Below are 21,248 nucleotides of genomic sequence, written 5' to 3'. Positions count from 1 at the left end.
AAGAAAGGAAGGAAGAAGGAAGGAAAGAAGGAGGGAGGGAAGGGAGGGAGGGAGGGAGGAAGGAAGGAAGGAAGGAAGGAAGGAAGGAAGGAAGGAAGGAAGGAAGGAAGGAAGGAAGGAAGGAAGGAAGGAAAGGAAGGAAGGAAGGAAGGAAGGAAGGAAGGAAGGAAGGAAGAAAGGAAGGAAGGAAGGAAGGAAAGGAAGGAAGGAAGGAAGGAAGGAAGGAAGGAAGGAAGGAAGGAAGGAAGGAAGGAAAGAAAGAAAGAAAAATCCACAAACTAAACATGTACTTTCTAGAACATTATGGAGCCTGGGAGTTTCTGATTCAAGCTGTATTCATAATGCTTCTTCTTCGACCTTAAAGAGATTGTGTTAGAGCTGCTTAAGGCAGTACAATGTTTACCTTTTCATTTCATTATGATCTTGAATTTTGCATAGTACTTTGCTGGTTGCAGAACCCTGCATTCTTCATTTGTAGTAGTAAATGCTGTTACTACTGCTACTGCTGAGGCGGGTGATGGTGGTGGTGGTGGTAGTGGTAGTATTAGCTTTGGCGGTGTTAGCACTGGGCAGCTGAGGTCCCCAAATTCACAATCCTCTGCTTTATTTGCCAAGCGTATGTACAACCCCCAAACCAGAAGCTGAGAGTCCAAAGGGAGAAGGGCTTGTCTCCCCATATTGTACTTTACAAAGGGAAAAATGAGTACCCACAGGCCTGCTCTTTCCTTCGCTCTATCTCCTGAATGCAGTTTTCCCAATAATTTAATAACATTCACAGGGATATTAGATTAATTGGATTTTAATTCCAAATGACTGTGAAAGCAGAAAAATGAGTCACCAGCTCATACTAATGAGAAGATCTATTAAGGGTTCTTTTCTGATAGACACATACAGCAGGGTTATAAATATTTCATTTCTAATTAATTGAATTTTGCCCCCGATATATGACACTGCCCTGAGACATCAATCAAATAGGACCAGAGGAAGAACAGAAAGACAGAAGGAAATCTATAAGCTCCTTTGGAATAGCCTCTCCCTTTCTCCTAGCCCCTGAAACATACCCCTCACACCCCAAGAACCCCTGCCATTCACAGGGGGCCTGCCGTGAGGAGCTGGAAGTGTTTATACCAACTGCAGCTGGTTCCATACGGCGGGGAAATTAATGTTAATTAATCAGACAGCAGTTTTTATACAGGGCTGTGTGCAGAAGGTTATTTGAGTCCTGCTGCAAATAGATTTATAGGTGTAATTGCTATGTTGAATGACCCTCTGTAAATAGGCTCATTAAACTGGCCATCAGTCAAAAAGTCTAATTGAAGCCATGCAGTAGCCCGCAATCGGTGGCATGCGGCTCTCGATAAACAGAGCTGGCCCACGGCAGCCCATACTCTGGACCACTGAGATAGGGCTGCTGGTGTCCTTCAGGGCCCCAGCTCCTCTTCCATCCTCCAGTTCATTATCTTTGCAGTGAAGCAGAAGCCAGCCTTGTGCCCAGCATTTCTCCTCCTCCTCTCTGTTGGTCCCAAAGACCCCAGGGGAAGTCTGTGATGACAAAGACCAATGGAAACCCTGTGTGTGGCAGGTGAGCAGAATTTTCTGAGAGGCATGAATAAATCACCACCTCACTCCATTATCTGGCTAGCTCTGACATGGTTGTGGGCAGGGAGAAGCGATCCAGCAATTATGGAGTGCTGAGGCCCCCATCTCTGTATGTCCCCACAGCCATGTAGGAGCTCCTTCTCCAATTTCCATTCGCCTTCATTTTTATTCCTCATATTCTCAGCATAGAGAATGAATACAAATTATACTTCTCTATGTTATGGCAAAAACAAAAAGAAAACCTTAGTCACAACTAGAAATCTCTGAAAAAAAATTTAAGGGCAAGCTCTATGAATCGAAGTCTCCTATGTGAGTGTTCTCACAGCCCCCTCTACAGGAGCGAAAAATAGAAATAATTTCGATATCCATCAATGGTTAGTCTGGGTGTCTACATTTGGACATTTATGGACAATGCTGAGCAAATATTTTGATTTGTAGGAAGAACTATACTATGGAGCCAGAGGTTTTCTATGATATATGTTTATAGAGTCAAAAAATAAAAGCAGATTATAGAACAGATACCAGGTGTATAGTACAGCTTTGTCTGTCAGTGCCGCATGTGAAGGAAATGTAAATTCTTTTTCTCTTGATGCTTTTCAAAATTACCCCATTAGTAGTGCAGAATGAATAAAAAAACCAAATCACCAATCTTGATTAAGCATAAACTAAGCTGGTCATGTAATAGTCTGTTTAATAGTTAATACTCTGTCTTTTGTTAATAATCTGTCTCTTTTAGGAAAATGTCTCACTTTCTATACAGTTCCCTATGATGGCTAATTTAAAGTCAATTTGATAGACTTTGGAGTGCTCAGCTATTTGGCTAAATATTATTCTAGCTGAGTTTCCCTGGCACTCAGCCAGCCAAAATCTCAGGAAAGAATGGAACATGTGGTTAAGCCTAGCATGGTGGTACATACCTGCAATCCTAGCTACACTGGGGGCAGAGATAGGAGGATCATAGTCCAAAGCCATTCTAGGCAATGAGACTCTAACTGAAAAATAAAGAGAAAAGGGTTGGGGATATAGGTCAAGTGGTAGAGAACTTGAACAGATTTCTCTAAAATATATGTTGCCTTTTAATACTCTTTGTTTGAGGATGAGTCATAAATTCATCTCGTAAATTTAATCTAGATCCCTTGTGTTGCTGAGGAATAAATAAGATGGAAAGGGAGAGTTAGAAAGAAATATTAACTCACCAGGCATTGCCAAGACCGCTGACCCTAGGCCAGAGCTGATGCCCATGTGATACTGCCGAATGTGAGCAAGGCATCTATTTACTGGGCCTGCTGAACTTGCAATACAGATTTAAATGTGCGCGCGTGCGCGCGCGCGCGCGCGCGCGCACACACACACACACACACACACACACACACACACGTTAACATGTTACTTTCCAAAATTTAAAAACTTAACCTCACTGCCTCAACCATGAAGTTGGACTATAACTAACATGAAATGCCAGATTTAAAATTGGCCGCTCCAATCATATTACTCAAGAAACAAAATACTTACTGCAAAGCTATGGGCCTCCCAACTAAGTCAGCCCACAGAAACAATCAAAGGTGAGGATTTCACTATTAAAAAATAAGAGACTCTGATACTGCAAAAGAAAACAACAAATTGTAGAAGGTTAGAACAGAATCAACCTTGCTGACCCATCTATGTTAATGTGCATGTTTTATAGATAAGGAAATTGATATCCAAAGAATGTTCATGGCTGTCCCAATGTCTTATTTCCACTATGCCATCATTGTAGAAATCTATTACTTAATAGCTCAGGTTATATTTAACTTATTTATCCTTACTGATATTACTCCATCTGAGAGACAGTACTGAGAGATTTCATGCTTTCTCCACAGTCACACAGTAAGCATAACATGCCTTGCACAAAGCTATTTGTCTCCAACATCTCTGCTGCTTTGAATCCATCCACCTTACTGTTTTGGTTTCTTTCTAAAGTAGGGAAAGGGCAGAGCAAGAACTCAAGTCAATATTTGACCCTGAGGGAACACAGTCATAAAATATTACCTTTACTACAAAAGATCAGCACTTACTGTTAAAAAGAGAGCAGCTGAGATGTTAAAATGACCGTTTCCAGGTATGCAGAGTGCAAATGGATTGGGTGAATGCCCTCTTGGCAATTCAAAATGGAAGAGCTCTTGAAATTACCAGGGATGGCCACACGATGTCACTAGTTCACATCATTTCGGGTGGGAAAAAAATCTCTTCCAAGAATTTTGGATCATTTCTACTGAGACATGATTTATCACTCATAATCAAGAGAGGTGTGAGTATTTTTCATGGCTTTGAGACTGTTCCCTTGTTTTCTCTCAAATCTGTCTCAAGAGACAGACCTAAGCAAAAGAAGGTATGGATTATAAATAAAGCCAAGACTCTGTGATGTACACGGGGAAACACTGCAAGAACTCATTCACTCACCTGTTTCTTGGGCTTCAGCAAAAGCACAGACAAGAGCCATTGAGGGAGAAGAGTGTTTTGTCACAGTTGCCAGAGGTGCTGAAGCAGGAAGATGCTTGAGCTCCACCCCTTTTTCAAGTTTACATATGATGCATATGCATTTAACTGCTCCATTCAGGTTATCTTGTGCAAATGGGTATTAGCAGGAAAAGCATGACTCAAATCTGGTTTACTGATCATTAAGTTTTTGAAAATGTCCAAACACCAAAATTACGGTGACAGACTCAGTGTTTGCATTTTAGCTGTATTTAGCATTGACCAAACCAGCTTTAAATTTATTGTACATGCTTTATCCATATGAACTCTACTAGTATGAAGTGTATTTGTGGATTGTTGATTTTTTTAAAGGTGAAAGAAAGTTTGGAGGATTGATCTTTTTTCTGAATATACTCTGAGATTCCTTTTCCAAATGTGTGTGTGTGTGTGTGTGTGTGTGTGTGTGTGTGTGCGCGTGCGCGCGCGCATGTGTGTATCTGTGTGTATGTGTGTGTGTGTGATTTTGGTAGCATGGCTTGAACTGAGGCACCTTGGTCTCCCTTGGCTTGCTTGTTCACAGCTACCATTCTACCTTTTGAACTATATCTCCATCCCAGGAAGGCTTTAAACCACTATTCAAGTTTCAACCTCCTGTGTGGCTAAGATTATAGGTACTGAGGTTATTGGTAACTAGTATCTTCACACATGTCAATTTACATTTGAAAAAACCCAAGAAAGAAATAATCTTACTCTGTTAGCTGGTTGGTAGGTTTGGGGTGGGGATGAGCTATATAGGCCAAAAGAAAAGTGTTACCTTGCTGGGCACTAGTGGTTCAAGCCTATAATCCTAGCTAGTCAGGAGGCTAAGATCTGAGGATCACAGTGCAAAGCAAGCCTGGGCAGAAAAGTCCATGAGACTCTTACCTCCAATTAACAGCCTCCAAATCAGAAGGGAGCCTGTGGCTCCAAGCAGTAGAGCACAAAAGCTCAGGGACAGTGTCCAAGCCCTGAGTTCAAGCCTCATGACTGACAAAAAAAAGAAAAGAAAGAAATGGGTTTCCTTACAGGCCCACATTTCCTATAGAAACGGATTTTACTTGCAGAGAGGATAAATAGACTGTCCTTTACCACACAGGGCCAGGCTGGGGGCGGGGGTCGGGGGGATGGGAAGTCATTAAATGTTCAGAAAAGCAGGCCTTGAGATGATACATGAAAGTAACTTCTTAGTAACAATAATTTAAAAAGCTATGGTTTGCAATGGATTTGCTTATTAAAAATTAAGCAACTTGCTGGAGCCTGTTCACGCTAACCCTCACTTGGGCCCACTCTCTCTCGTTCCTTCACGTGCTCACAGAGCAGAAAGAAAAGGAAGATTTCCTGGCAGGAGACTTGCTCCCTCGTACAGTTAAATGAAAAATTTAACTCCAAAATGCTACAAGTATTCGATTGTGAAAAGAAACCCAGGCCAAAAATAAACACTACAAATAAAAGGCAAACCTTTGAAACAAAAAACCGAAACGCAATAATGTCAACTGATGCGAGGGGTCACAGATCTTTCATTCTATCTGTGTACCTTCTAAATTTCAAAATATTTACAGAGATAACATTGTTTTGCAACTAAATGCCTACCAATGAGGGAAATGTTTTAAGCTTATTATAACTTATTAACGGAGTATTACAAAACCATTACAAGCAATTTTTCAAGCTGGGCATTTTCAAGCGATACAAGCATAAAATCATAGTATTCAGGAGATAAATGGAAAGTTTCAGGGTAGCTTGGGCTTCAAAAAGAGGGACTGGCTTAAAACTAGAAGAACACCATCACCACCAAAACCTTTTACTAAGCTCCTGTAATAACATGGAGAAATACCTATGATATATTTGAAGCAAGATAAAAGCCAGATATAGCATAGAGGATTTTCTCAGACTCTGTGTATGCGTGTGTGTGTGTGCATGCGTGTGAGTGCACACGCATGCACACATGCCAGTCCTGGGGTTTGAACTCAGGTCCTAGGTGCTGTCCTTGGACCTTTTCTTTTTTCTTTTTTTTTTTTTTCTTGCAAGGCTAGTGCTCTCCCATTTGAACTACAGCTCCACTTCTAACTGCCTAACTGGGGATAAGTGTCTCACAAACTATCCTCTCCTGGGCCAGCTTTGAATCCTGATCCTCAGACCTCAGCCTCCTCAGTAGCTAGGATTGCACCTGTGGGCCACTAGTGCCTCAGACAGGCTTTATAAGAAGGAAACAGTAGCTGCTTCCAGGGAATGGGCTGAAAAACCTTTGAGGACAACCCTGTACATTTTTCACAATGATAGGATAGAGAAGGAAGAAGAGAAAGAGGAAGCAGAGAAGAAGGAGGAGAAGGAAGAGGAGAAGGAGATCAGGAAGGAGGAGAAAATGGAGGAAGAAGAAAAGGAGAAGAAGGTAGAGAAAGAGAAGGCAAGTAAATCAAGCACAAATAAGAATGTTACACATGGAAAGACACTCACTTGGGGAATGAGAAAGTACCCAGACATGCTAGAAGTCCATTTCTTTACACTAAAAACCTGACATTTCACTTCACCATACTTACCCTATCATACCTCATTCATGTGCTCGATAAATACTAAAAGATGCTCACTGCAGCACAGGTAATTACTCTAAGGTCTTCCCTGGGCCATGCAGGCCCTGTGCAGACACCTCCCTCCCTCTGGGCTAAGTTTCTGCCCAGTATTTGTTACCTAGGTAACTTGCACATGTAGAAGCAGTCACCTTCCCCTCCAGCTAGGTCACAACCTGGGCATCTCCTGGTCATGTCTCCCATCTGACTGTAGGTCCCAGGCCTGAGGTCACGTCTGGATCCAGTGTGGCCACATCTTTCCCCCACCTGACCACACCTCTTCCCATCCCTGGCCTAGGTAAGTCCTGCCCCCCAGGGGGGTGGTCACCCCTTTTTCATCCATGCCTTTCCACCATGCATGGTAGGGGCAGCAGTTCGGTAAATAAACTTCTTTTCCTGCCTGAATACCATGTGGTGTTCTCTTCATCAGCTACCTGATGAAACCTACCTACTTAATATACCTTACAATTACCATGGAAATAAGGAGAAGAGCTAAAGATCTGTAGGAACTGAATTGTGCCTTCCCCAAGTTCATTTGCTGAAGTCTTACCCTCAAAACATGAGACTGGAGTAGAAGTATGGCTCAAATGGAAGAGTGTCTACCATGAGGAGAAATAAAAAATCACAACAGCTCAAGACCCTTAATTCAAGCCACAGTACTGGCTGGCACACACATGTGCACACACACACATACACATAATAATAATAATAATAAGACTGGGACTACTTGGAGATAAGTTCTTTAAAGTATTAAAATGGGACTACTAGGGTGGGCCTTAACTCAACATGACAGATGTCCTCATAACAAGAGGTAGTCAGGCACAGATATACAGAGGGATACAGGGCAAAAATTGGGCTCCACAAGAAGTACCACCCCTGCTGACATTTTGATCTTAGATGTTTAGCCTCCAAGAGTGTGAGGCAATGAACATTTGTTGTTTAAAACAACAAACATTTGTGGTTTGAACAGCTCTGGCTAACTACCACAAAGTCCGTCATACGGAATGGTAAACCCATGACAGGTTGTGAAACATTGAATGTTCTTTTAACACAACCACCAACTATCACAGGTGCAGAAGATGAAGCAATAAGGTAGTGGAGAACCTACTTCACTCAACTCCTAGTGGACCGAACCCCTTGAAGCAGTACCATTTTCAAGAGGGTGCCCACACCCCAAGGAAAAAGGAAATGCAGAGCCATTGGCTCAATGCTAGAGCCATTTCTAGTGCTGGTCTCTTAATGGGAGGGCTACAACCTCTAAATTACAAACTCCAAGATATCCCTCTCTCTCAGCCCAAAGAAACAGTAAAATAGCTTTGCCACAGTGAGTAGAATTCACTCATTTCTTCATTTCCTCAACTAACATTGATTCAGAACCCCTTTGACTTAGGGGCTTCATCAGCTATGAAGATCTAAAGAAACACAACTTCTAAGAGTCAGGCAGCTGGCAGTCAGGTGATACTGAGTGAGGAAGATTGGTCAGTGTAACTTCTCTTAGCCATCCTGGTGCCTTGCTGGGTGGAGGGGCCTTTCCATCCAGTCAGTGTGTGAGATGAGAGAGGCGATTGACTGAATTGCAGATGTCCTCTGTTTATTTATTTATTTTATTTATTTTTTATTTTTTGTGAACACAGTGTACAGAGGGGTTACAATTACATGGGCAGGATAATGCGTACATTTCTTATCAAGCATTGCAGCCTCCTCCTTTGTTTACCCTTCACATCCCTTCCCCGCCTCCCCCCCCACTCAATCCTCCCCACCTCCTCCCCCCCCCCACACCAACATTGTTGTAAAGCTCATTTTCGACATGACAACTTGTACTTCTCATTGTTGCAACAGGTCCACCTGTATCCTTAAACGACTTGTTTTTCCCCATCTCCTCTACAAGTTATACTGACATCAAATATAGTGAAAGCAGGGGTTATACTGTGGGGGAGGGACATACAAAGCAACAAAGAGATAATCTTATAAATGGTTAGAAACAAATGCATGAAAGAAAAAAAACATTAAAATACATATCTAAGGGTTCATTTTCCTAACATCACATTATCTGACCTTTTCCGCTTGACTCATACATATACTAGATATTGCAAATAAGGGAAACCATGGGACCTATGTTTCTTTGGGCCTGGCTTACTTCACTTAATATAATTTTCTCTAAGTTTTTCCACTTCCTAACAAATGGGGCAATGTCATTCTTTCTGATGGAGGTATAGAATTCCATTGTGTATATATACCACATTTTCTTGATCCATTCATCTACTGAGGGGCATCTGGGTTGGTTCCATATCTTAGCTATGGTAAATAATGCTGCAATAAACATAGTTGTGCTGGTAGCTTTAGTGTGATCTTGTTTGTAAACATTTGGGTAAATGCCCAAAAGTGGGATTGCTGGGTCATAGGGGAGTTCTATGTGAAGTCTTTTGAGGAACCTCCATACTGCTTTCCAAAGTGGTTGAACAAGTTTACATTCCCACCAACAATGAAGTAAGGTTCCTTTCTGTCCACATCCCCTCCAGCATCTGTTGTTGTTAGAGTTCTTGATTTTTGCCATTCTAACTGGAGTGAGGTGGTATCTCAATGTTGTTTTGATTTGCATTTCTTTTATGGCTAGGGATGTTGAGCATTTCTTCATGTGTCTATTGGCCATCCTTCTTTCTTCTTCAGAGAAGTTTCTCTTTAAGTCTTTCGCCCACTTATTTATTGGGCAGTTGTTTCTTTGAGGATTTGTTGTTGGGTGGTTTAATTTTTTGAGTTCCAAGTATATTTTAGATATGAGACCCTTGTCCGTTGTATGGCTAGTAAAGATCTTCTCCCAATCCGTGGGCTTTCTATTGATCTTGCTAGCTATGTCCTTTGCCATGCAGAAGCTCTGCAACTTCATGCAATCCCATTTGTCCAACCTTTCTTTGATTTGTTGTGTTTCCGGGTCTTTATTCAGAAAATTTTGGCCTGAGCCAAAGAGACCTAGGGTTTCTCCTGTTCCATCCTGTAATGTTTTCAGAGTGTCTGCTTTGACTTCGAGGTCTTTGATCCATTTGAAGTTGATTCTGGTGCAGGGTGATATATAAGGATCTAGCTTTAGTTTTCTACAAGTAGTTAACCAATTTTGCCAGCACCATTTACTGAAGAGGCTGTCTTTCTTCCAATCTATTGTTTTAGCTCCCTTATTGAAGATTAGATGGCTATAGGTCTGTAGGTTCATTTCTGGGCTTTCAATTCTATTCCATTTGTCCTCTGTTTAGAGTAAAAGTTCCCCACAGAGAATGCTCATCCTTGATCAACCTCCCTAAATGGCTTGATTCACTTGCTTCTGAGGCTATCTCCCTATATGGAAGGTTTGAGGTGTATACCCCTAAATGGGGATCCCTACTTGTACCTGAGCTACTTCCTAATATGGTCCACTTTTGTCAAGGCGTGGTCTCCACTCCAGGCATGTGGTCTTTTTCTTTAAAAGCTTTGTGTAAGCTCTGTTCTGGGCTGCAGGTCTTTGAGACAGGAATCCACCTGCAGACTCTCCAGTGAAGACGCCCAATTTGACCTCTCAAAATGTTGAGTGGTACATTCTCTTAATTCATTAGGGTGTACTTCACACAAACATGCTTGCTTTCTGTGAAAAACACCAAGCCTAGCTGCCTCTGTTTCTGGGGGAAAAGCAGTTCTAGAGGTTTCCTTATTTCCTTTCTCTCCCCCTCCCGCACACCTTTGTTGTGCAAGGCCTGTACTTGTACATCAGTCTCGTGACTGAGATGCCTTACACCAAAATTAAGTGAATGTCCACACAAGGGATTTGGGGAACAGGGAGGATCTATGAACCAAATTCAGACATGCATGGAGGATTTCTCAGGGCCAAAAGCATTAGGTATAATGTATTTCTTCTCCCTGAAAAGTAGAAACCCACACTCTAAATTGCCCTAGTTGTGAGCCAATGGCTTTGTATTTTCTCTTCCTTTAGCATCCAGGCTCTCTTTAGAATGGGATGCTGTTTCTACACCCTTCTTAGCTTTAATAAGTGCCTACCTAATTTTCTGACAACAGAAGTAAGTCCTAGGCTGCCTTGGCTGCTGGAGACAGAGATATTCACATTGGGAGTAACCATAGGCCTGAATAGAGGGTAAGAACCAGGCTGGTGAAGGGCGCAGAAGGGAAGGGTATGGCTTCATGCCACAGTCAGCTGGAGTCATCAGGAGTTTATGTGGAGAACAGTGGCCTGATGAGCTGTCCAGTAGGCCTCTGGCAGCTGCCTAGAGAACTGGAGGGAAAAGATTACTGGTGACTGGCATCGCTTTTGCAGACCCAGGCACACAGGAAGAGTTTGCAACCTGCGATGGTAGCTGAAAATGCTGAAAGGTCATTTTGCCTTCAAGCAAAGACAATAGACAGAAAGAAGGTTCACAATGAATGGGCAATTGTAGCCTCTAAAATGCTTAGACTATCTAAATTTTAATGTCAAAAGGGCCTGCCCATCTGTGTGAATTTTCTTTGTCCAAGCACAAAAGGGAGCATTGTATCCCCAGGGCCACGGGAATCCAGAAAAGATTTTCTCTAGGAAATGCTCTGTATCTGCCTCTACTGGATGGATCTGAAGTTCTGTTCAGACTCTCTGTGAAGCCCGGGCATGGGAGGCCTACTGAGCCTGGATGTACATGTACAGGCCCTGCACATGAAGGTGGGCTGGGGGAAGGGAGGCGCGGGAGGAGATAAAGGAAATAAGGAAACCTCTAGAACTGCTTTTTCTCCAGAACTGGAGGCATCTAGGCTTGGTGTTTTTCACAGAAAGCAAGCATGTTTGTGTGAAGTACACCCTAATGAATTAAGAGAATGTGCCACTCAACAACCTCTTTTCTGCTACAGAGAATAGTGACGTCTCAGGCTAGAACAATAGGATCCCCAGGACTCAGTTTTCACCAGTTTAAAAAGGATTGCAAACCTGGCTGTGCATCAAAATCAGGTAGACAGCTAGTTAATAGATTCCTGAGCATAACTCCTGAGGTATGAAACTCCAGAATCTGTTACCACTTATCCATGAGGGAGGGCATCTGTTACCTTCTGATCCCAAGGTCTCTTGCTTAACAAGAGATGGCCCTGTGCTTTAGAAGTTCAAATACATGGTAAGCACACTCCAGCAAAAGGACAGTATATGTTAAGATACACACAGATGGCTTACTCACTCCATATCTGTTCCAGTCTCCAGCTCCTGCATTCTGTCTCCATTGTCTTTCTTTGTCTCTCAATGTCAAACAGAACTGGAACCTAGTATAGCCTAACAATAATTAAATTAATCTTTAGAGGATCATGGGTAAGGTACAGTGACAGAGCACTTACTGAGCATGAATAAGGCCCTAAGTTCAGTCCTTACTCCTGCAAAAATAAAAATAAAACATGTCTCCTTAGCTAAGAGGAAAACATGTCACAGCCCAGCAATTACACGCCTTCCTCTTTTTATTTTCTCTTTGTTTGGAGGGTACTGGGTTGAACTCAAGGTTTTCCATTCAACCACTGGGGCCATACACCCAATCCTTTTTTGCTATAGTCTCTTGTTTAGATAAAGTTGTATGTTTTTGTCCAAGATGACCACTAGTCTAAAGGACTATTGTCTGTCTACCTCCGGGTCTGGAATGGTTGGGATTATAAACAAGTGCCACCACACCCAGCTCCATACCTTACTATTATTTTTTCCTTCTTTCTTTTTTATTTATATGCATTGATAGCATAGGCTGCTCTGTGTATAAACTCCCTATATATACATACAGTATACTTTGAGCAAGTTTACACCCTCTATTATATGCCCAGAAAGCCCCTTTGTCCCGTTGATCCTTTCCCTTATACCAAACTCTCTCCAGTTCTCCACCCATCCCATTCAGCCCTGTTATTTTTGCACTCATATCCCACTATTTGTGTGTGCCTGTGTGCGTGTGCATGCGTGCATGTGTGCATGTGTGTGTGTGTGTGTGTGTGTGTGTGTGTGTGTGTGGTTCTGGGGCTTGATGTCAGGGCCTGTGCACTGTTCCTGAGCTTTTATTTCAAGGCTAGCACTCTATCACTTGAGCCACAGCTCTACTTCTGGCTTTTTGGTGGTTAAGTGGAGATAAGAATCTCACAGACTGGGGCTGGGAAGTTGGCTCAGTGGTAGAGCGCTTGCTTTGCATGCCTGAGGCCCTGGGTTCAATTCCTCAGCACCACATAAGCAAAAAGAAAAAAGCCGGAAGTGGTGCTGTAGCTCAAGTGGTAGAGCGCTAGCCTTGAGCTGAAGAGCTGAGGGACAGCGCCCAGGCCCAGAGTTCAGGCCCCACGACCGGACCAAAAAAAAAAAAAAAAAAGAATCTCACAGACTTTCCTCGATGTCATTGAACCAGATTTTAAGACCCTAGCCTCTTGAGTAGCTATAATTTGTAGGATTTGAGTAGCTGGGGTCTTAAGAATATGTAAGCCACAGACACCTTTTTTAAATTATTATTTTAGACCTACAATCCACATATGGTTGAAAAGATATTTAATTTTATGAGCTTGGCTATTTCATAATATGATGATCTCTTGTTCCATCTATTTTCTTACAAATGGCATTTCATTCTTCCTAATGGCTGAAGAATATTCCCCTCTGTGTGTGTGTGTGTGTGTGTGTGTGTGTGTGTGTGTGTGTGTGTGTGTGTGTGTGTGATTTAGGCCTCCTGTGTAAGACCACATAGATTTATACAGAAGAATTTATATGAATATATATGGATATGGATATATATATGTATATATCACATTTTCTTCACCCATTGATTGGTAAGATACCTAGGCTTATACCACTTGGCTATTGTGAATAATGCTGTGATAAATATGGCACATCTGGACAGCCATGTGAGAACAAGCTGCTTCTTTGGACAGTTCCTACATTGACTATGTCCTCAATGATCAAGGTCATGGTTTCAGAACAAGGTCAAGCTTAACTTCACCTGGACACAGAGCTGGATAGCAGTTATAAAGTCATCGCAGATAACCTATAAGCACAGCAGAATGTATAATCTGCTGGGAAAGTAAAGGTAAGGCCAACAGTCACTTCCTGACTTCTGGGGCAGGTATTTCTGCTCCGGGTCTCATCTTTCCATTCTCACTGTGAGGTTACCTAGGCCAAGAATAGATCCAGCATCTTTTGCTCACAATGCCTAACATATTGCCAGGCTCACACCAGACATTCCATTTGATAAATAAGTGGATGGATAGACCAAAGGATTTCGGGCTATGTAAACTGGCTGCTAGAGTAATTATTTTATATTACATACTCCCAGATTTCCCTAGAAACACAAGCCTTTCTTTCAAAAACTAATTCTGAAAGGCAGAAAAAATGTTTCCCAGTGTAAATGTGACTCCATGAAAACCATCAAGAGCAACGATGCATTAAACTAATCCACTCAATCCCTCATTCATTCAACAAACACTTACTAAATCTTCATTACATGATAGGCACAGTGCCAAGTGCCAGAGACAAGAGAAGAAGAAAAAAAGATGCAATCCCTGGTGGATCCAGTCATTGATCATTAATCTTAAAGCTTCCTATATGGTTTTAATGTGCAGCCAAGAGGCTGCCAGAACATATGACATGTGCTTTGTCAGTCCTGGGTACCACCTATAAACAACCAGGAAATGTGTTTCCTTCCCATTAAAGCTCACCTACACATTTTTTTATTCAATGCACATTGTACTTAGGACAACATGGAATCTATGGTAATAAAAACAGCCCCGACCTTCTGTTTATAGTTCTATGGTAATTGTACCCATGAGGAAAGGGTCTAATCTTAGTTCCATGTGTCCACCTTTTAACACTTATGAAAGCCTCACAATATAAACTTTTCAGGGGAGCAGTCATCTCTCACTACCAATGTTCTCTCTGAAATGAAGATGCTAAACACAGTAAAAATCTGGCCATAAATCATACCTACAAGTTCAAAACCTACATTGTAATATGGATTACTCCACATACTTCATTCCAATGATGATATTGGATAGATACAAAACGTGCTTTTTCCCCCACCTTGGTCTTCTATCTTAAATAGATTCCTCTGATGAATTTTAGACATGTTTATTTCCTCTCCCTTCCATAACTTCCCCCAGAGACTTCCTGGTTAAATTGGAGTGAGCCCTAGGCATTGAATCCACACACACTACTTAATTTATACCCCATGTGGAAGAACTTGAGGTCTGCTGCAGATGGGCCTATGCTTCATAAGCCCGCAGCTAGTTTCCCATCAACTTCTGCTTCCACCTGCTTCTCCCAGACTTCTGCTGGTTCTGCTTCCACCAATTGGAAATACACATCATGGGAGGATGTCTCATTGAACATATACTGACATTTTTTTTCCTTATCATTCCCCGAACAATATAGCATAACTATTTAGTATTAATAGTCTCAAGATGATTTAAAGAACACAGGAGAACATGCACACATTATACACAAAGAATATGTCAGTATTTAAGGAACTTGAGCATATCTTTGGACCTCTGTAAGGACAGGAGTCCTGACCAATACCCCACTGATATGGAGGGGGATTTGGCTGTGTTCTCCCTCAGCACCAGGATTAAATAAGTGTTTCAAAATGACAAACTTACTACTTTCAAGTTTTATTACCCTAACAGAAAACACCAGTCAGACATCAAATTGAAAAACCAAACACAAATCCAGCTTCATAGGACTGCTAGACTCAGATCTCAGCTGTACCATTAACTCTGTGGGGTAGGGATGTTAGCAAATGTCTAACACTCAGTTCTCTCCTCTATAGAGAGGGAATAAACCCTACCTGGAAAGTGGCAAATAAATATCAGAAATCTTATCAAAACCCAAACCATTCATGTTCTTGGCCTATATAGTAAAAATTGAGCAAGCTGTAATGCTCAAATTTTAACCAAATAGAACCTTAACTTTGCACACATCTATTAAAACACACACACACACACACACACACACACACACACTCACGTGCACTCAGGCACACAGATGTATGTATATAAAGTCTCTCTTGACATAAACAAAAATAATTCTTCCATTCAGTAACATTTCCTTTCTATAGAAACGAACCATTTATTTTTTTTACCATATGATTTGAACAGATTTTCTCCACTCAGATCATCTGATTGAAGGCACATGATTGCAGCATAGATTTTATTATTATTATCATCATTATTATTTTCTACAAGATTTAATATTCTACTTTCTTTTCATATATAGATTATCCAATAGAAGTCCCCCAAAGGAACTGTGGTACATTCATGACAAAGATAGAATAGAAAACTGTCTTCTAGTTTCTGCTTTATAATATGATGATTCATCTAAAATAAAGCTGGGTTTAATCAGTTATGAAGCTAGAAAAATGAAAATCAGGCCCATGTGTATATCATGGCCATGATCATTAACACCTCCAGAAATTGAGGGAAAGAAAGAGAAACATGTGTTTCTTCTTACCAAAATGCTACGGAACTTTACTTTTTAAGCAGATTACTTCTTCAAAAGGTATTTTGGATGGAGGAAAGAGATAAAAGGGGTGACACTGATGAAAATGCATTGGATTTATAAACTGATTTGATGAATGGTAATTCCTTTGTTCAACTACTTAAAGATAATATATATATATATATATATATATATATTATGTTTTTTTATAAAGGTATGTTACTGCCTTTGATGGTGTGAATATTTGGGTGTCATTTTGGGGCCACTCCTGGGCAAGCGGATGAAAGTGAGTAAAATGGGAAGCAGGCTCCTAGCAGATATACACCCGAGAGTTTGTGATTTCCCACTGTGGCTCATTTCAGAATAAACAAATGGAAAGAATACATTCCTGGGGATGGGGCGGGGAGGGCAGGGGAAAGCAGCCTCTTTGAGGGCTCACTGCTAGTCCATTCAAATGTTCATGGTTGGTCCTCTTCACTCATATTCTTTTGAGTACCCCAAAAATCTCCTTCCATGATCCTGTTCAGCCAGAGTCTTTGGCTGGTACAGCTCTTAGGTTCACAAACCAATAATATCACAGTCAAAGGGTTTGGAGCTTCCCAAGAACAATCATGCCTGGATATGCTTCTACTTAAGAAATCCATGGCAGGCAACCAGGCATGGAGATTCATGCTTATGTTGAGGAAGCTGAGGAGCTGAGGAAGGAGGATTGCCAAGGTCAATGATGGCCTAGGCCACACAGTGAGTTCCATGTCATCTTGAGCTACAGTGTGAGAGGGTGTTGGGGGAGGGGGGAGGAAGGGAGGTAGGGAGAGAGAGAGGAATGGAAGAAGAGAGGGAAAGAGGGAGAGAGGAAGAGAAATTTATGATAAATCTCAGTAATCATCTCCTAACTTCCCAGGCCAATGCCTAGATTCCGATTCCCATCGCCCAGATTTCAACTGAAAATGATATCAGAAAAGCAAAGACCTAGTATTCCAGAAGAGACTGTCTCAGAAGCTCCGTCACATTCTCTACACTTCTCCATCACTGGAAGATCCCGTAACATATTAAGACACATGGATCGGGCTAATTTCGCTGTACAAAAAAAGACTGTATAAAAAATACTCCCTGCAGTTCAAAAAAAAAAAAGATGCATGTAAACATTGCCTCTAAGTCACTGAAGAACCTTCAAGCCTTTCTATTTCATCTTTCCAATGTCTTGCAATGTTGTTTTGGTTTTTTGTTGCTGTTGTTGTTTTAGCTGTTCTCAGAGGTATCAGTCTGCTTTCTTCTTATGTACAGAGTTCAGACTCTGGGGTTGCTTTTGAGTGTGAGCTTGTGGTTTGATTGGCAGAAAAAGTAATATCAGGAGACTTACAATGTGTAAGTAAAAATACATGGACCTATGGATAGAACAAACAAACACCAATTACATTTGAAAGAAGGGAATAAATGGAGAACATCATATGAGCAACATCTCCAGTAGGGAAAGTCTGTATGTCAGGCTTGCCTTGATCCCCTCCAGATTGTACTCCATTAGGTAAGTGAGCAGGTCAGGGATTAATGGAACCACAAAGCTGAGACACTAATCCTATCAGCTCATAGGCAAACAGATGCAGTATGGTCACAAAGACATATAAACAGGCCAACAGAATTAACCCCAGGGAAGCCAGAAATCTCTAATACTCAAAACTTAGGACTTAGAAGGCTACATTCAAACCGAATACTGTCCTCTGAATCCAAACCCAGCTCAGTTTCTTCCATATGTTCCTTTTTCAAGTGTAAGGAGTTCCTCTGTGACATATGAATCAGAAGGATCCTGATTTTTGAAGCCTTGGTCTACAACCTTGCAAAAAACTTTCATCCAAACTAATAAGAAACAAGTTTGACTTTGGAGATTGGTTGGTTCTGATTTCAAAAATACACTATTCAGTGCAGTGTAGATGCCCCCAAAATGCTGGCTAAAGCAGATCAATAAGTATATGTTATTAAAATAGCTGGAGTTAGCATAACTGTTGTAGATGCATCTGGAAAGGTTGAGTTTATATTTTCTCTAACACTTTCTTAAGATTAAAGAAAAATAATGTTAAAAGAGGAATTACAATTGATTTGTTTCATTCCTTGGCTTCAATAATTGCAAGGTTAAGTATATTTGAACTAAACAATTCACTTATGGGCTAAAATTCTCCACCTTTTATCAAGAAGAAAGACTCTCTAAGGATGAAAAAAGAGTCAAGAGTACTAATATATCTTCATTCACTTTTTCCTTCAGTGTTTACTGCTAAAATGTATGAAGCATGAAGCTAGAGAAATAGCTTGATGACGGGTCCTTCAATGGTATATATGAAACCCTGGGTCTAATTCCCCAAACTGCAATTTATAAAAAACAAAAACAAAAATGCACAGTAAAAAGCATTAAACTGAGATCTACAAAAGAACGAAGTTGTTCTCCCTTTCCTTGGGAAAATGGAAAGAGGACAAACACTGTCTTGTTCATGTGGAACTGGTTCCAGGCTTTCTGCTGAGGAAAAAATCGCAGATACTCAGATCCCTTATCAAACATTGTGCAGTATGTGCAATCCAGACACATTTTCCTGCAAACTTTACAAGCACTTTACCTAAGGCACTGCAAATGCTCTATGAATAATCCTTGTACTTTTTTGCTTAGAGAATAATGATAAGAAAATTTTATATAGGTTTAGTAGAAACAACTGTTTTTCCCTTCATAGATAAAGAATGCAGGGATGCCAAGGGCTTTGAATGGGATTCATGGTCATTAGGAGCAGAATAAATAGCTATAGTAATCAGCCATCTAATTCACTGTTTAAAGGTCATTATTGAGAAAGAAAATGCTCTTTAGGTAGACCTGCTGGGTCAACAGTAGACTCTCAAAGGATACTTTAGCCATAGCTAATTACAGCTTTCAAAATCAACACACTGACTACACATGTGGTCCTCATGTTTTACCCTGTCTTTTTTTTCTTTTTTCTTTTTTTGTTGGTTGTGGGGCTTGAACTCTGGGCCTGAGCGCTGTGTCCCTCAGCTTTTCAGCTCAAGGCTAGCACTCTATCACTTGACCCACAGCACCATTTCCAGGTTTCTGGTGGTTTGTTGGAGATAAGAGTTTCACGGCCTTTCTTGCCCGGGCTGGTTTTGAACCTCGATCCTCAGATTTCAGCCTCCTGAGTAGCTAGGGTTACAGGTGTGAGCCACCAGCACCTAGCAACCCTGTCTTTCTTTCTTTTTTTTTTTTTTGGTTCCGGTCGTGGGGCCTGAACTCTGGGCCTGGGCATTGTCCCTCAGCTCTTCAGCTCAAGGCTAGCACTCTACCACTTGAGCCACAGCGCCACTTCTGGCTTTTTTATTTTTTCTGCTTATGTGGTTCTGAGGAATCGAACCCAGGGCCTCATGCATGCAAGGCAAGCGCTCTACCACTGAGCCACCTTCCCAGCCCATCCCTGTCTTTCTTCTGTGACTAAATCTACACAAGAGCAATTATGTTGAGTTAAATTAAATAATCTGATCATCCAGTGAAATGAATTTCAATCCCCTAGTGAAGTTTAGCAGTTACAGTTCAATCCCCATGACTGAAAAAAAAATACAGACAACCTTATTCTAAAATTCTACGCCAGGTGCTGGTGGCTCATACCTGTAATTCTAGCTACTCAGGAGGCTGAGATCTGAGGATCTCGGTTTAAAGCCAGCCCAGGCAGGAAAGTCTGTGAGACTCTTATCTCCAATAAACCACTAGAAAACCGGAAGTGGTGCTGTGGCTCAAGTGGTAGAGCGCTCACCTTGAGCTGAAGAGCTCAGGGACAGTGCCCAAGCCCAGAGTTCAAGCCCCACAACTGACCAAAAATAAATAAATAAAGTTCTGAGGAAGGTTTTATTAATAAAACCTATATTGAGCATGCTTGGCCTTGACCAAGGTTCTACAGATGCAAATAAGGTATAGTTCCTGTGGTTAAGAAGTGTGCTGTACACAAAAGTTCACATACCAATTCTAACATTCTTATCCACTGAAGTTAAAGACAGCATTATCTATTTAAACACACATGAGAGTATGAGGATTTTGCTTTCAAAATGATTTAAGAAAAGGCATCTTTCATCACACATTTAGGTATTCGTTAAACTTGAGTTCACTGGAAATTTAAAGAAAAAAATTGAAAATTCTAAAGCTGAAATTAGAAGACACTCTAGACTAAATGTAAACTAAAAAGCTAGAAGCAATGCCTCACTCCTGTAATCGCAGATACTTGGGAGGCAGTTTGTGTAAGGATTGGTGGTTAAATTTAGTATAGGCAAAATTTAGCAAGAGTCTGTGTTGAAAGGGCTGGCCTGGTGATGGACACCTATAATCCCAAATACATACAGACAGAGGACTATGGGAATGACCCAGCTGGTAGAACTGTTGCCTAGCAAGTGAGAGTTCCTAGGTTCAAATCCAAGTACTGCCAAAAACAAAAAACATAGACAAGATTTAAAAAATAAAGTGTATCTGAACTTTAAATGGCAAGCAATGGAAGAGAAGTGAGTTTGCCTATAGCTGTGGCTCAGCTGTATGCAATGTATGTATGTCAGGCCCAGGTGAAGAGATTCTGAAAAGAATATAGACTGCTCTTCACTACATCATGAAATTTTTGTTTCTTTGACCAGTTTCAGTGGTTTCCTTAAGAGATTCTGAAACATTTCTTTTTTTCTTTTTCTTTTTCTTTTTTTAGGTATAATAGATCTGTAAAAGCCACAGGCAGCTGGGCGCTGGTGGCTCATGCCTGTCATCCTAACAACTCGGGAAGCTGTGATCTGAGGATCATGGTTTGAAGCCAGGCTGGGCAGGAAAGTCCATGAGACTCTTATCTCCAATTAACCACCAGAAAACTGTAAGTGGCACTATGGCTCAAAGTGGTACAGCAATAGCTTTGAGCAAAAGGGCTCAGGGACAATACCTGGGCCCTAAGTCCAAACCCCATCACTGAAAAAACAAAAACAAAAACAGACAACATTGGCTCACGCCTGTAATCCTAGCTACTCAGGAGGCTGAGATCTGAGGATCATGGTTCAAAGCCAGCCTGGGCAGGAGAGACCATGAGACTCCTATCTCCAATAAACCACCAAAAAACCGGAAGTGGCGCTGTAGCTCATGTGGTAGAGTGCTTGCCTTGAGCTGAAGAGCTGAAGGACAGGGC

At 41.3% G+C, this 21,248-nt stretch overlaps 1 protein-coding gene across 4 annotated transcripts in view; it reads right to left on the bottom strand.

Moving 5' to 3' along the window:
- Positions 1–15,606: 15,606 nt before the first annotated feature.
- Mboat1 (membrane bound O-acyltransferase domain containing 1) overlaps positions 15,607–21,248 on the bottom strand; it is a 94,510-nt gene continuing 88,868 nt past the window's right edge. For 3 of the 4 annotated variants that reach the window (XM_070024480.1, XM_070024479.1, XM_070024478.1), the window contains exon 13: positions 15,609–17,465. In XM_070024480.1, the coding sequence (XP_069880581.1) occupies positions 17,339–17,465 (127 nt within the window). In that variant the 3' untranslated portion in view covers positions 15,609–17,338. Of the gene's footprint in view, positions 17,466–21,248 lie in introns of all 4 variants that reach the window. The other variant, XM_070024477.1, reaches the window with a different exon arrangement.

Source organism: Dipodomys merriami, unplaced genomic scaffold (genome assembly GCF_024711535.1).
Source record: "Dipodomys merriami isolate MVZ:Mamm:240054 unplaced genomic scaffold, mDipMer1.0.p SCAF_16, whole genome shotgun sequence".
In the NCBI taxonomy this organism is placed as follows: domain Eukaryota; kingdom Metazoa; phylum Chordata; class Mammalia; order Rodentia; family Heteromyidae; genus Dipodomys; species Dipodomys merriami.
The sequence above is the reverse complement of the archived record's forward strand: the minus strand, read 5'-3'. Positions and strand labels throughout refer to the sequence as shown.